At 42.1% G+C, this 13930-nt stretch overlaps 4 protein-coding genes, 2 non-coding genes and 3 pseudogenes across 11 annotated transcripts in view; 5 read left to right on the top strand and 4 right to left on the bottom strand.

Annotated features, from left to right (window-relative positions):
* LOC145705400 (uncharacterized) overlaps positions 1-3343 on the bottom strand; it is an 85259-nt gene extending 81916 nt beyond the window's left edge. The window contains exon 1 of the mRNA XM_081782864.1: positions 3279-3343. The gene's annotated coding sequence lies outside the window, so the exon portion shown is untranslated. The remainder of the gene's footprint in view (positions 1-3278) is intronic.
* LOC145706235 (U6 spliceosomal RNA) lies at positions 46-149 on the top strand. The gene has a single exon (XR_014134671.1). It is a non-coding gene; the product is annotated as a U6 spliceosomal RNA (small nuclear RNA).
* On the top strand, positions 310-428 carry LOC145706207 (5S ribosomal RNA; annotated as a pseudogene).
* LOC145706208 (5S ribosomal RNA) lies at positions 2147-2265 on the top strand (annotated as a pseudogene).
* LOC145703912 (E3 ubiquitin-protein ligase ubr3-like) overlaps positions 2470-13930 on the top strand; it is a 40164-nt gene continuing 28703 nt past the window's right edge. For 4 of the 6 annotated variants that reach the window (XM_081781311.1, XM_081781310.1, XM_081781314.1 and 1 more), the window contains exons 1-5: positions 2470-2565; positions 12985-13105; positions 13150-13281; positions 13491-13580; positions 13741-13893. In XM_081781311.1, the coding sequence (XP_081637437.1) occupies positions 13075-13105; positions 13150-13281; positions 13491-13580; positions 13741-13893 (406 nt within the window). In that variant the 5' untranslated portion in view covers positions 2470-2565; positions 12985-13074. The remainder of the gene's footprint in view (positions 2566-12984; positions 13106-13149; positions 13282-13490; positions 13581-13740; positions 13894-13930) is intronic. The other 2 variants (XM_081781315.1, XM_081781309.1) reach the window with 2 other exon arrangements.
* Positions 3572-3690, bottom strand: LOC145706209 (5S ribosomal RNA; annotated as a pseudogene).
* Positions 3851-3954, bottom strand: LOC145706236 (U6 spliceosomal RNA). The gene has a single exon (XR_014134672.1). It is a non-coding gene; the product is annotated as a U6 spliceosomal RNA (small nuclear RNA).
* On the top strand, positions 4699-6796 carry LOC145701960 (protein unc-93 homolog A-like). The gene is made up of 9 exons (XM_081779173.1): positions 4699-4915; positions 5003-5125; positions 5184-5425; positions 5497-5506; positions 5556-5820; positions 5865-6126; positions 6199-6281; positions 6322-6555; positions 6596-6796. The coding sequence occupies exons 1-9, from the start codon at positions 4817-4819 to the stop codon at positions 6730-6732; spliced, it is 1455 nt and encodes a 484-aa protein (XP_081635299.1). The 5' UTR covers positions 4699-4816; the 3' UTR covers positions 6733-6796.
* LOC145703693 (uncharacterized) lies at positions 6804-7872 on the bottom strand. The gene is made up of 5 exons (XM_081781078.1): positions 7726-7872; positions 7571-7672; positions 7259-7527; positions 7076-7216; positions 6804-7031 (listed from the first exon to the last, which is right to left on the bottom strand). The coding sequence occupies exons 1-5, from the start codon at positions 7814-7816 to the stop codon at positions 6864-6866; spliced, it is 771 nt and encodes a 256-aa protein (XP_081637204.1). The 5' UTR covers positions 7817-7872; the 3' UTR covers positions 6804-6863.

Consider the following 13930-nt stretch of genomic DNA (forward strand, 5'->3'; position numbering starts at 1 on the left):
GCGCAATTTGATTTATAAGCGCAAGAATGAAGGGCTTCCTTCGTAGTGGCTTCGGCCCTACATATATTAAAATTGGAACGATACAGAGAAGATTAGCATGGCCCCTGCGCAAGGATGACACGCAAAATCGTGAAGCGTTCCAAACTTTTGCCATATTTCGGGGGCCCTTTCACACTTTTCAGCTTGAACTTGAGAGCAATCCCTATTTTTATCATCAAAAATCAGTTGATCACTCCCACTCTCAGAAGAATCATTGATCATTTATTTTATAAAACTTTCTATAAAACAGCAAAAGAACCGGCCTCCGTCGCTTAGCGTCATACCGCGTAGAATAAACCAGTTCTCGTCCGATCACTGAAGTCAAACTACGACGGGCGGGGTTAGTACTTACATGGGTGACCGGTTGGGAATACCTCGTGCGCTAAGCATTTTGACTTTTTTTGCAAAAAATACGATCACCCTTTTGCATGTTTAACATTTGATTGTTGTTCAATCGAGCTATCAGAAGCTATTAAAAAATCTTAATGTTTGAATCAATGATTACATGATGTAAGCAATGAGAGTTGAACTCGCGTGGCGGGCGGCGTGGCACTTGTGAAAAAGCGCCCTCTGCCGCGCGCTTTTCTGAAAAGAGGCCGAAAATAGGAGCGTGCAGCGACAAAACGACCTCGAAATCAAGCACCCCTTCTCGATACTCATCCCATTTTTGAGTCCGATTTCGATTGTCTAACAGGTAAGAATCGTCTCCATGCCCTCTCTCTCCTATCCCTCTCGCCTCTTACAAACGAAAATAACTCGCAAAGATGCCTTCTTACGTCAGTTAACTTTTGCGGTTATCATTTATTCGTCTTTATGGACAAAACTGATTGGAACGTTAGTACCGGACTTTCTATCAGCAGTGAATAATAGGTTTTTTCCATCGAATTTGGAGGAGAGTGACTTAACGTCAACTGTTTTTGGCACAGAAAGGGTTCTCTTCCAGTTGTGTGTTGACTCGATCTTCACTCCTTCGATGATTTCAGATGTTTTTGATGAGCCAGAGATTTGCAGCTCTCTCTTTGACTCGTCTTTGGTGATTTTGAGGTCTTCTTTCTGTGTTGGAAGCGACGCTAGATCAACTCTTGCTGACCAGGTTGTAGGAGTGATCATTTCTTGCGAAATGGAGTATGGCTGGAAGCGACGAGAACGGCATTTGCGCTGGATCGGACGGTCGAATTCGGGAGAAAAAGGAAATCTGGCGATTTTTATCATCTTTTGCTTTTTTGAATCCTTTGAAAAGATTTCTTAGTTTGAATGTGCTCTTGCTGAACCAAGCCCATTTTATACCCTTGAGAACTTCGAGAAAATTCGGGAAATCAAGTGTAGAATATTACAGAATATAACAGAAAGTTCCCGAAGAAATCGAACATTCCAGAAGACTGGAGAAGATAATCTTCTCAGTCGATTTTTCAGAAAGAAGATTCCAGAACATTCTACACTGGAAATAGAACCTTCTGGAAGAAACGGCGACAGTCATCAGTGGCAATAAATAGCGAGCGGGAGATGGCTTTCTCATCACACCAGAGATACAAAAACCAACGAAAATGTTTACTTTTTCCAACGAACACTTCGAACCCCTGATGAACCAGTTGTTTTCTGAGTTTGTCCATTCCGCCAACAAGCGTGGAGGATGCTGCCAAACTGCTGCAAAAACGAGCAAGTGGTGCAGCTGCATCAACCTTTCTTCCATCCCTACCAAGGCCGAGGAACTGCACGTGAAGGTGGACGAGAAGAGCCGCACTCTGACCGTGTCTGGAAAGTCTGAAACGGAGTCTACTCGACGGGACGGATTGAAGATCTTCTCAACTCACGTCTGGACAAAAGAAATTCGAATTCCAGAGGATGTGGAGCTGAAGACGATCGCGTCAAAGTTGCACGAGAATCAGCTCACTTTCGTCGCCGAACGAGTGCAGAAAGAAGAAGACAAGCAACAAGAAATTCCGATCGAGATCGTCGATACTCCCGCTCTTGACTGAGATAGTCGATCTTCGTTCAATCCTTTCTTACCTGATTTTACGGAAAACACATAGATACAGCATCAACCTGCAATAAACATAATTCTGATTCGAAAATTTGCTATTTATCCCTAATAGAACGAGCCCCCTTCGCTTAGCGTCATACCGCGTAGAATAAACCAGTTCTCGTCCGATCACTGAAGTCAAACTACGACGGGCGGGGTTAGTACTTACATGGGTGACCGGTTGGGAATACCTCGTGCGCTAAGCATTTTTGACTTTTTTTGAAACGCTGACTAGTCTTTTTTACGAGGAAATACTCGGAGTCGTATTGTTGAAGACTCAACTCATCAGTAATTGAAAAAAAAGTCGCCATGTTTGCGTGAAGTAAGCATTGAGAGTTGAGCTTGCGTGGCGGGCGGCGCGGCACTTGTGAAAAAGCGCCCTCTTCCGCGCGCTTTTCTGGAAAGAGGCCGAAAATAGGAGCGTGCAGCGACAAAACGACCTCGAAATCAAGCACCCTCTCTCTTTACTCATCCCATTTTTGAGTCCGATTTCGATTGTCTAACAGGTAAGAATCGTCTCCATGCCCTCTCTCTCTATCCCTCTCGCCTCTTACAAACAAAAACTTTTGATGTGCTTTTTTAAGGTTAAGGAAGTTATTTCTCTTCGTACCTCTTTCTAGACCGGGAACACCAAACATATTTGGAATCAGCAGGAAATTTTAAGAACTTTGACCGTTTTAGTTTCCAAAATTTCCACTTCCGGTCCGATTCTAGAGCCGGAAGTTGACGAAATTTTTTATTTTGGGCAATTTGTGACCTATCAAATTGATTCTCAGAAGATTTTGAGTCATCTCATCTAAAAATCTTCCAAAAAACCATCCCAATCGCGGTCTAACCGACCGGCAAAACTAGGAAAAAGGCATAAATTTGTGATTTTTCATTAAGCTTTTAGCGCTTGCTTTGACCGCGGTCGACATTGATTCTTCTCTCAGATGATAGGAAATCTTCTGAGAATCAATTTGATAGGTCACAAATTGCCCAAAATAAAAAATTTCGTCAACTTCCGGCTCTAGAATCGGACCGGAAGTGGAAATTTTGGAAACTAAAACGGTCAAAGTTCTTAAAATTTCCTGCTGATTCCAAATATGTTTGGTGTTCCCGGTCTAGAAAGAGGTACGAAGAGAAATAACTTCCTTAACCTTAAAAAAAGCACGTCAAAAGTTTTTGTTTGTAAGAGGCGAGAGGGATAGGAGAGAGAGGGCATGGAGACGATTCTTACCTGTTAGACAATCGAAATCGGACTCAAAAATGGGATGAGTAAAGAGAGAGGGTGCTTGATTTCGAGGTCGTTTTGTCGCTGCACGCTCCTATTTTCGGCCTCTTTCCAGAAAAGCGCGCGGCAGAGGGCGCTTTTTCACAAGTGCCACGCCGCCCGCCACGCAAGCTCAACTCTCATTGCTTACATGATTCAAACATTAAGATTTTTAATAGCTTCTGATAGCTCGATTGAACAACAATCAAATGTAAAACATGCAAAAGGGTGATCGTATTTTTTTGCAAAAAAAGTCAAAATGCTTAGCGCACGAGGTATTCCCAACCGGTCACCCATGTAAGTACTAACCCCGCCCGTCGTAGTTTGACTTCAGTGATCGGACGAGAACTGGTTTATTCTACGCGGTATGACGCTAAGCGACGGAGGCCGGTTCTTTTGCTGTTTTATAGAAAGTTTTATAAAATAAATGACCAATGATTCTTCTGAGAGTGGGAGTGATCAACTGATTTTTGATGATAAAAATAGGGGTTACTCTCAAGTTCAAGCTGAAAAGTGTGAAAGGGGCCCCGAAATATGGCAAAAGTTTGGAACGCTTCACGATTTTGCGTGTCATCCTTGCGCAGGGGCCATGCTAATCTTCTCTGTATCGTTCCAATTTTAATATATGTAGGGCCGAAGCCACTACGAAGGAAGCCCTTCATTCTTGCGCTTATAAATCAAATTGCGCCGCGTGCCAAGGCCGTACCCTGTTATGGTTTCTGCTTCGATCGATATCGTCGGTCTTTGAGCTCTCAAATGAAAATAACTCAAATTTTTCGGTAACTTTTATTTTTCTTTTCTCAACATTTTTTTGAAATTTGCATCATTATGTGTATTTTTAAAGGATGTTAATAAATAAATGACTAATTTCAACTGAAAATATTTTCTAGTGGAAAGGAGCTTCAATGAAGCTGCTTCATTTCCTTCATCGTAAACAGAGCTGTTTGAATAGCTCCTGGCGGCCAATCAGCGATCCTTGAGATTTATTCTATCATCTTGTATATTTTTAAATATTATTTTCATCAAAATGTTAGTGCTAATGAAGAGAATGCTCGTCTCATTCGTATATTCCTTGTACAGCGTCAATACGGAACCAAGTCGACATAGAAAAAAGGCAACGAGGAAGGAGCTCTTATAATTTCAATCTTTTTGAAGCAGCCACAATAAAAGTCGCATTTCAAGAGAATTTGAACTTTTCGTTTGCTTGTATTCTTAGGCCGTCTAAAAGCTAATGGGCCCGCGCTTGAAGTCAACGAAGATTCCAAGATTCGCGGTCAGCTGTTTCAATCGCCCCTCTTTTACGTCATGAACGTTTACGATCTCGAAAATTTAAATTAAATAACGTAAAGCACTGCAGCATTGAATGGTTAAAAAGTATTTTGTGTACTCTTTCGGTGCGCTTCCCGTTCGTTGCTCATTCCTCATCAAAGCGCTTTTTCTCCTCGTTTCGAATAAATCAGAGAACTCACATCAAATACCATCAAATCAAGCCCATCGAGAATAATATGGGAGGAGAGAAGTTCAAGTACCTATTCAATAACTTTCTCATTTCACTGGCTTTTTTGCTGCAGTTTACTGCTTATAATGGCATTGGTAATCTCCAGGTAAACAAAAGAGAACTCCAAAAAATGCAAATAAGACTCGAATGATGAACATTGAACTTTCGGATTTACAGAAGTTCTTTATTTCAGAGTTCTATCAATTGCGTCGATGGACTAGGAACATACACCGTTGCAACTATCTATGCAGCTTTGATTATTTCATGTCTTTTTGTACCGACTATCGCAATTCAAAAACTCGGATTAAAGGGACTGGTCAAAAAAGGAGTTTTTTCTTCTATGTTTTCAGCAAAATTTTACGACCCCAAAAAAGTGGTCGCTGGCGTTCTCCTTTACTGGCTACATCGTTTACACAGCGGCAAACTTCTACCCAGAATTTTATACCCTCATTCCAGCGGCGATCTACCTTGGCTTTTGTGCAGCCCCGCTTTGGAGCTCCCAATGCCAGTACCTGACAGTTTCTGCGGAGAAACTCTCCAAAGTTGCCGGAAAAACGACGGAATCGTGGGTAAACAGAATGTTTGGCACTTTTTTCTTTGTCTTCCAGGAGCGTTTGTGAAATGTACAATATTTATTCAGCGGAAATAAAAATGAAATTCTGCTGATAAAAATTTTTCCTTGAGAAGAACTTTTTGGGCAAATAGAGCCACGCCTTTAAACGCAAAAATTTAACATTCGAAAACAGCTAAATCAACTGTTTGGCAACTTGATTTCCTCTCTCATTCTCAATGGAGGTTTTCCCGACTCGGATAGTCTGCCAGAAAAAGATGACAGCGAAGTCGAAGAAATTCAAAAGAAATGCGGTCTTAACTTTCTCCCTGCCGCTGGTGGCTGCGATGACATTGACTCAGACTACGACGATAAGACAATTTATACTCTGATGGGGATTTATGTTGCAGCGGGTTGTGTTGCTTTTGCTATCATCGTTTTTCTAATTGATCCTCTTGAAGGTTCATCTCGATGACTGTTTCTTCAACAATTAAAACTATTTTAGTTCCTGCTAAAGAAAACACTAGTGTAGTTGCTCTTGCGAAGACTACTATTCATCACACAATCTACTCAAAACATGGTTTCCAGGCACTATTGATCCCACTGACGATTTATTCTGGTCTTGAGCAATCTTTTTTGATTGAATCTTTCACTGCCGCTTGGGTAAGCTGTACTTTTTCCCCGGGATGGATTGGTCTTATCATGATCGCTTATGGTGTCACTAATGCGCTGTTTTCCTTTGTTTCTGGAGTTCTGGAGCAGTGTCTAGGAATGTTTCTTTGATAATTAAATCCTTACGTATTTTATAATATACAGTCAGTTGTTTTCGAAACATTATAAGGTCGAAAGCTGATATTTGCATTTGGTGCTACGCTGAATTTATCCTTGATTGTTGTTCTTCTTGGCGGATTCCTTCTTCCTGGTAACCTATGTTTGTTCGATTCAAATATATAATTATTTAGATCCAAATAACATTGTCTATCTGTTCTTGTTTGCCATTGGATGGGGAATTTGCGACGCAGTTTGGCAATGTGCACTAAATGCTCTTTATGGGGTGCTGTTCAAAGATGATCAAGAAGCTGCATTTGCAAATTACAGGCTCTGGGAATCACTCGGTTTTTGTGCCGCTTTTGCTTATGGAAATAGCTTGGATGCATCCGTGAAGCTAATCATTTGCCTCGTCTTTTTGATCATAGGTTCTGGACACCGCACACCAGAGATTCAAGTTTTCTTTAGGAATGGTCGGATACACAGCTGTCGAGGTCATTTTTGCAAGAAACCCAGAGAAGAAAGAAGCATGCTCAGATGTTGAGACGGAAGAGAGCACGGAGAAAATGGGGGAGAAGAATGAAGCTTTCGATACTGATTTTTGATGCTCTTTGTACCTAATCCATTCCAACCACTGTAATTATAATTTTGCAAATAAGACTATCGCCAATTCATGAGCTTTCTTTATTTGAGATATTCTAGCGGCAGATGATAATAAGCAAATGCTAATTCCTTATTATGAATCGTTTTTGATGCTCCACATCGAGAAAACTCTCTCAAACGCTTCTTCTTTCCGAATATTGATGAAAGTGTTGCTTTCAAGGCATTCACGCGCCGCTTTGATGAATCCTTTATTGTGTTCTGATACAGAGTTTCCGCTCAAAGCATCTTCAATATTTATCCACTAGTAAAGATATGTTACGTTTCAAATTTTTATGAAATTTTTACTTGAGCGCATTGGATTTCATTTGCCTGAATTTTGATTGTTTGAGTTTCGTCTTCGGGCTCAAGGAGAATGATAAAGTAGATGTCTGAGCAGAAATGGCCTTCTATTGGCATGTCGTGGAAATGGCGGAACTGCACGATGCCCTGAGAAATTTCTAGAGACGATGGAATGAATGAAAAACTCACTTTGAATTTGGCATCTATTCCAGTCTCTTCCTTGACTTCCCGTATTGCGGCAATGTGTAAATCTTCGCCTTTGTCGACGTGACCTCCCGGAAGTTTGAAGTACTCAGAGAACGCGTACTTCTCTTTCACCATAAGAACTTGATTGTTTGAGTTGATGACGAGGCCCCCGACTCCAATTCCTGTGTACGGATAAGCCGGAACGTTGTTGGTGTCGTCCGTGGGCAGCCATCCGAGAAGGACGACTTTCCCCTTTTTAGCATGGTGGTACTCTGGGTTATATAGAACTGATTGAACTTGCGGATAAATATTTACCGAATCCGTTTTGTAGCAAATGAGCAACGGCCTTGTTCGCTCTGTTAGGCAGGTGAAACCAGACGCCGCGCTTTCCAGCTGCTTTCCACTCTGCCAAGTTCTAATAAAGTACTTTGTTCCAAATATTCCCAAAACAACTAAACAAGACAATCACCTTTTGAGCTCTTCTTCGAATGATTTCTCGTTTATTTCTTCGTCCGGGAGTTCGATGATTACGCCTTTGAATCGATCCTCTGTGATTTTCATTCTGGAAATTGAATTATCGAGGATTTTGATGTTTGGTTTTATACGATGGTAAGTCAGACACTACCCGAGGCAGGGAAATATCAATTGGCTCTCGAAATGACGTAACTAAAAGTATAGACATTATGTAAGCTTCTTGAAGGAAACAAAGTGGCACATTATTGAAAACTTTATGTAAAAGATCTCAGAAAAATTGCTGTTGCTTGAAAATTATGTTTTAGTTGCTCAAATAGCATTTCTACGATTGTAGAAATCATTTTATAAACACAAGGATGTTTTTGTAACTACCTAAAGGGGAAACATGACAGATAGACAGACAGAATGGATCGAATTGTCTGCCGTTTTTCTTCAGAATAGGATATTTATGATGGCATTTTTGGTAATGGAATATTTTTATGGAAAACTCGCAAGAATGATTACTGTAAAGGTTCGAATGAAAAGTGCCTCCTGAAACTGAAGCCAATCCTTTGGTTAAGACATACCACGCGCGTCGGGCTTCAAAAAGCATCAAAGGCCAGCCGTTGCGAATTTTGGCCGGCACCAGACACCTGGGTAGTTTTCAATCGGTCTTATTATATTTAAAATTTAACTCTAAATGTCATCGACCGTGTGAGGCGAACCTGGAAAGTTATTGAATTACGAAATGTCAAAAAAGAGACAAGTCATTATCGCAGTTTGGCTGGGAATAATTTATTGTCAGAAGGGATTTACGGGTGAAATGGGCCTGGGAGGGTATAGCCATGACAGGATGTTAATTCAAGTTCTCTTCTCCAGGCTTTCGGTTCGAAATTATCAACTTATAGCGATAATCTACCACGCAAAGTCAAAGATAAGCTTCCTGTTCAACAGCCGCTAGCGGCTTGGGTTTCGCCATAGATTACGGAAGACCAAATCTAATTTATTCTAGAGAGAATTTGACAGCCAAGGAACTTGAAAACCTTTTTCTAGGTTGGAAATCTGACAAGACCACTGAAGACTTCATCCCCTAATTGTCGGTAAAATCTTTCGTTGAAAAAAAAGAACTGAGTTTTTTTAATTAGAATAAATCGATCACACTTCCGAGGTTCAAAGAAGTGTCTGTGAGATCCTGTCTGACAGGGCGCGGATCACTGGAACATTCACTCATGCGCGAAAATTTTTAATTTGCCCTGAAATTTTATTTTCCAAAAATAGCGGCGCCCATCCCAAAATAAAACTAGCGCCGATTTTTAAGTGCTAATAACCAGTTATACCAGGCGTTAAGCCGCTTGCGTCTAGCTTCCCATCGGTTGCCTCGGTGGTGGTGCCACCACGATGGTAAATATTGAAGAGCTTAGCCAGCTTAGCGAGGTCGCGCGCTTCTCATCGACCTCGGCGACACGCAAGAATGGGCAACCAAGTGACCCGGACATCCGGGCATCAAAAACTTATTTATGTTCGTTTCCTTCTCGCACTAAATATAGACCTTCTAGGTTTATGGACTGAAATTTACACTGGTTATCATCAAACGATTTTAATAAAATCGTAAAAAAGGAATATGTAGAAGAAATTTACTTACATTTTGTACTTAGATTTTCAGTAGGAGATTTTCCAAGTTTATGAATATGGCGACTTTCCAACTTGGAGAATAACTATGCGTGCGAAAATCGCCTGTTCCGGGAGGGTGCACCGCCTGACAATAGCGCTTGGCGCAGTACAATTTCCATTGTCATCTCTTTCTGGGGAGGTCACGGCCGTGTGCCCAAATAAGGGCACACAATAGACGCTCACTACACTTATTTTTTCTCCCTTGACTACTCAACGCTCAAGCACGTCCAAGTACTTGCCAAGGCGCACTTTCGGACGTGAGACCGAAACGCTACCGTTCTATCCATTCTTTCTTCCAGTAAATAATTCAAGAGCTCGGGTTTACTCAAGAATTACATCATTCATCCCTAAAGATCACTCTTACTCATTCCAGACTTCAATAATTAAAGTTTGGAAGGAGTGTCTCCAAAGAGAAGTTATTTCCCGTTTTGAATTTGGTTAGTTACAAATCATCGGTAATTTCCCGCCCATTACCCTCAACCTTCCGCCGGAATCAGGGCTTACGCCACAAAACAAAGAATGCCCCTCGCCAAGCACCAAAACCGACCGGGGCAAGATGCATATTTTCGAAAGATGCATCTTCTTTCATTTCAAAATTCAAAGCGCTTTTGAAACTTGTTACGGCTGACTGGCGCTTGCAGCCTTGGGGCGGATGGGAGAGTGATTCCTTGCTGATTCTTGGCGGAGGTGGTGCATCACGCTGCTCGCACCTTCACACGTACCGTTATGACTAGCCATTATGTGTAGTCATAATAATCATCCCTTTTCTTTCCATATGAATGTGTGTCCCACAGAGGCCTGCGGGCACCTGCTGAGAGAGAATCAGAGATATTCATCCCCTTTTATCCGGGCGTCTCCACCGACGAAACGCGTCAGCAGGCCCAGAACAGCAGACCCCTTTATAAAATTCATCGGTCAAAAAATGACCAGCGCTTCACACCAGAAAGACTAAAAAAGAGACGGTCCAGAATCACACGCTTCGTAAAACACCTAAAAATATAGAGATGATCGTATACCATGGGAACTGAGTATGACAGGAATTATGACGTATAAATGCGACCAGGAAGAGAATTTTTATAATTGATTATGGTCGGACAATGGACAATCACTAAATTCTGAGTGTGTTCAATAATAATCAGTAGTAAAAACTCCCGAGTCTTTTCGAGGATAATCCGTATTTGAAGGATAGAAAATCATGTAAACTGTCATGAAAAACATTATTAGTTTAGAACGGTGCAATTCCTACAAGCATGGCGGGACACAACGGTTTCAAAAATTTCAACCGGTTTTCGCGCGTTTTATTTGTGATATTGCCCGTAGCTAGGTGGAGTCTAAGTGGTGTTGATGATTCTCCTCGCTTACTCCACCGCTACAGCACCGCGAATTCTGGCTTGGAGGCGAGCGGCGGTCGCCACCACAGCGCCGCCAAGTGTCTGCGATTCACGAAAATTCCGCCGCCCGTCCTGTGCGCGTCCGATTTATCGTTGACTCCACGCGCTGCGCTAGAAACTTACAAAAAAACTTTGTTTGCCATTTTGAAACGTTAAATAGTCAGAGATGATCCCATAGAGAGCCTGCAGCGAATCCTTACTTGCCATTTCGACCACCTCAGGCGTGATTACACTAAGATTGCGGTTCGCACGATTTCATGTGTCCATAGTCCGAGCTTAGCAGGGTTACCTCAGTGCTAAAATTGACCATAATCAGCATTTTTAACTCATAGATCTATGTCTTTTATGGATGATTTATCCCCAACACAGGTTTTTTGCGCCTCTTCAGATATCAGTGAAAACATTGGGTGTCTTTTAGTTTTTCATGACCCATGAACAGGTGGGGAATAGAACTCCAGGGGTCTAGAGTAGGTTTAGCACCTAGAGAGATACGATTTTGAATAGATAATACCAAGGCCGTTGCGGCGAGGTTATTGAGGCATTGTCCCTAAGTCCACTTGAATTTGGGCCTCAAGCGCGTTATGCTCGAATGTTTTGGCCGCTCGGTTCTGGCCCTTTACTTTTATTATAAAAACAGAAATAGCAGTGAGAGACCAGAGGCGGGAAAGGAGAGAGAAACTCGTACGCTTTATTCAAACCGACACAAAGAGGCAAGAGAGACTGCTCAAAAGAAAGCCCTTCCATTCACCACCTCAGCGGCCAAAGTCGGTTAGCATAAGGAGCGGGGTCCACAACATAACAAGAGAATTTGAATTTGGCGAGGACTACAAAGCCGCTCTAAACGCTATTCAATGGCAAAGAGCGCTTATATAAATAGTTTGATAAACGGGACGCTTTTGGGGAGTTTATGATTTCACCTGTTTCAGAGCGCAGAATTAATGATATTATAGAGATCAGAGTAGATTTCCGCCTGTCATAAACGCAGTCGACGGCGGTGGTGTGTACTCGACTGTGACGGGCGACGAAAGGATCCAATCTGAAACGACACTATTCATACTGCTGATATCGGCAGTCTTTTTCTCTCCTAACTTTTGTCAATTGATCCGCTCTTATTCAGACTACACGCCATCGCGTACTCTTCCATGTCTCCAATCCGTTTTTGCGATAATAGTGTGGATTAGAGATAAACGAATGCGGTTTGAATGAATTCAATGACGAATTGGGATTATGCAATAGGCGTAGTAGGAGCACCCGGTGGTGGTGCCGCCCTCAGGGTAGATTATCAGGGCTTGGCGTCGCGTTTCAGCCCTGGCCTCATCACCAAGCCGCCAAAAATTTGCCTTTTTCTAGCGCTGATTTGAGTAAGAGATTTTCGTTGCAGTAGAAGACTAAGAACGTGACCGGGTGGTATCGATTTTGATCGTGTCAGGCGAATCTGTTGAGAGGGCCCGCTCTTGGAGCATTGACTCCGTCGATCAAATATTCAAAAACCCTAGGCCCGATATCGATTCTAAACCTATCCACACTTCTTGCTTTGCTAGAAATAACACTGACCGGTTCCACCACACTTCATCTTCTCGCGATAATTGACAGAATCACACGCACTATGAACCCTATTTCCAAGTCCCTCAGGGATAAAGGAAGGCTTCACAGTTAAACTGCCATGCAATTCTTTTACTGAGGAGCTAAAAGTGTCAAAAGGACCTTGAACTTCAGTGTTTACTTGAAATTGATAGAGATTTTGTCCCTTTCTTTCCTTTTTTGGCACGGACTAGAAATGGCGCGGAGTGATTGCGCCCTTCCCACAAAGGCGATATTCAATATGAAAAATAGCTCAAAGTCGTAGCGCTTGAATGAGCATAGTGAAGAGAAAATAGTTTTGAAAAGAACTTTTGGATATCTAGAGCTGATTATGGTTAATTTTTGTACCGAAATGTCAGCCGTACATTAATCGTTTTACAAGACCCTAATCCATAAAATCGAACTCAAATCAAAATTGTTTGAAAGGCCGTTTGACCTGTCGCTAGCGACCCGGTGATCACCGGCGGTGGCGACCGGTCATGCGGAACCCGACTAAATCATCCGTAGAGAAAACCTCCGTTCCCCGATTCCGATTAGCGAGAATTCCACCGCGTATTTCAAAAATAACTATTCTGCGACAGAGGGATTATTCATCGCACCGAGAGATTTTTCTAACGAAGAACTTGTTTTCAGATTGGATTGAGTAAAAGGTTTGCACTAGACCTCGACGACGTTCGGCTGCAAACTTAGTATTCAAATAAGAATAGTGCAATAACTCACACAATGAAGCTTCTTATGGCACAAGCGGCGGCAGGTAATATTTCTTCGTATTCGAACGCCTTTCTAAAGAAATTCTAGCGCTCGCACAGATTGACTCGTCAAGTGCCAACACAATGGTCACCGTCGACGTTATCGGCAGCGAAGACTACATTGAGGCCGGCGGCAACACCACCCTCACTTGCTCATGGAATCTCCCAGTCGACTCCGAAGGTAAAATAGACTAACAATAATATGCTCGCACTTTTGACAAATGGTGACCTCGAAATAAATCAACTGGCGGGTGGCGACATCATAAGTTTATAAATACTGATCCACTAATAACCTAACCCAAATTTGAAAACAGCATGAATAACCATTAATTCTTTTGTGTTTCGTTGTTCTGTTAATATTTTCGCGTTTATTCAAAGCTGTAAAATTAGTATTCTGCGACTACGAAGGAGTTGAAGATGATTATGATAGCGTTGAACAGTGCAGACAGGCCTGGGAGGCATCGGAGGAATTGGGACATCGTAAGGAGCACTTTTTTGTGTCGCCTTGGGTTATGATTATTTTACTAAGCCGCCTGAAAAAACAAGTGATGTTTTTGTTCAATGATTTGTTGCCTCTAATGAAATAGCTCTTGCTTTGTCGTGTGACAATATACTGAACATTGATAACATTTTATTTTAGCTGAGTTCAACCCTGACAACTTCCAGCTCTTCTGGAAACTCGATATCAACGACAACAACCACAAGTCGCTCCTCTCGTGGCGAGTCGGCCAGGAACCCCAGATGTACAAGACCCGATATGCTGAGGGCCTCATCTTCAATGGCGACTTCGATGGTAAGTTCCAAATTTGCTATTAGTCGAAGGAATAGCC

This window comes from Oikopleura dioica, chromosome PAR, assembly GCF_907165135.1.
Source record: "Oikopleura dioica chromosome PAR, OKI2018_I68_1.0, whole genome shotgun sequence".
NCBI lineage: Eukaryota > Metazoa > Chordata > Appendicularia > Copelata > Oikopleuridae > Oikopleura > Oikopleura dioica.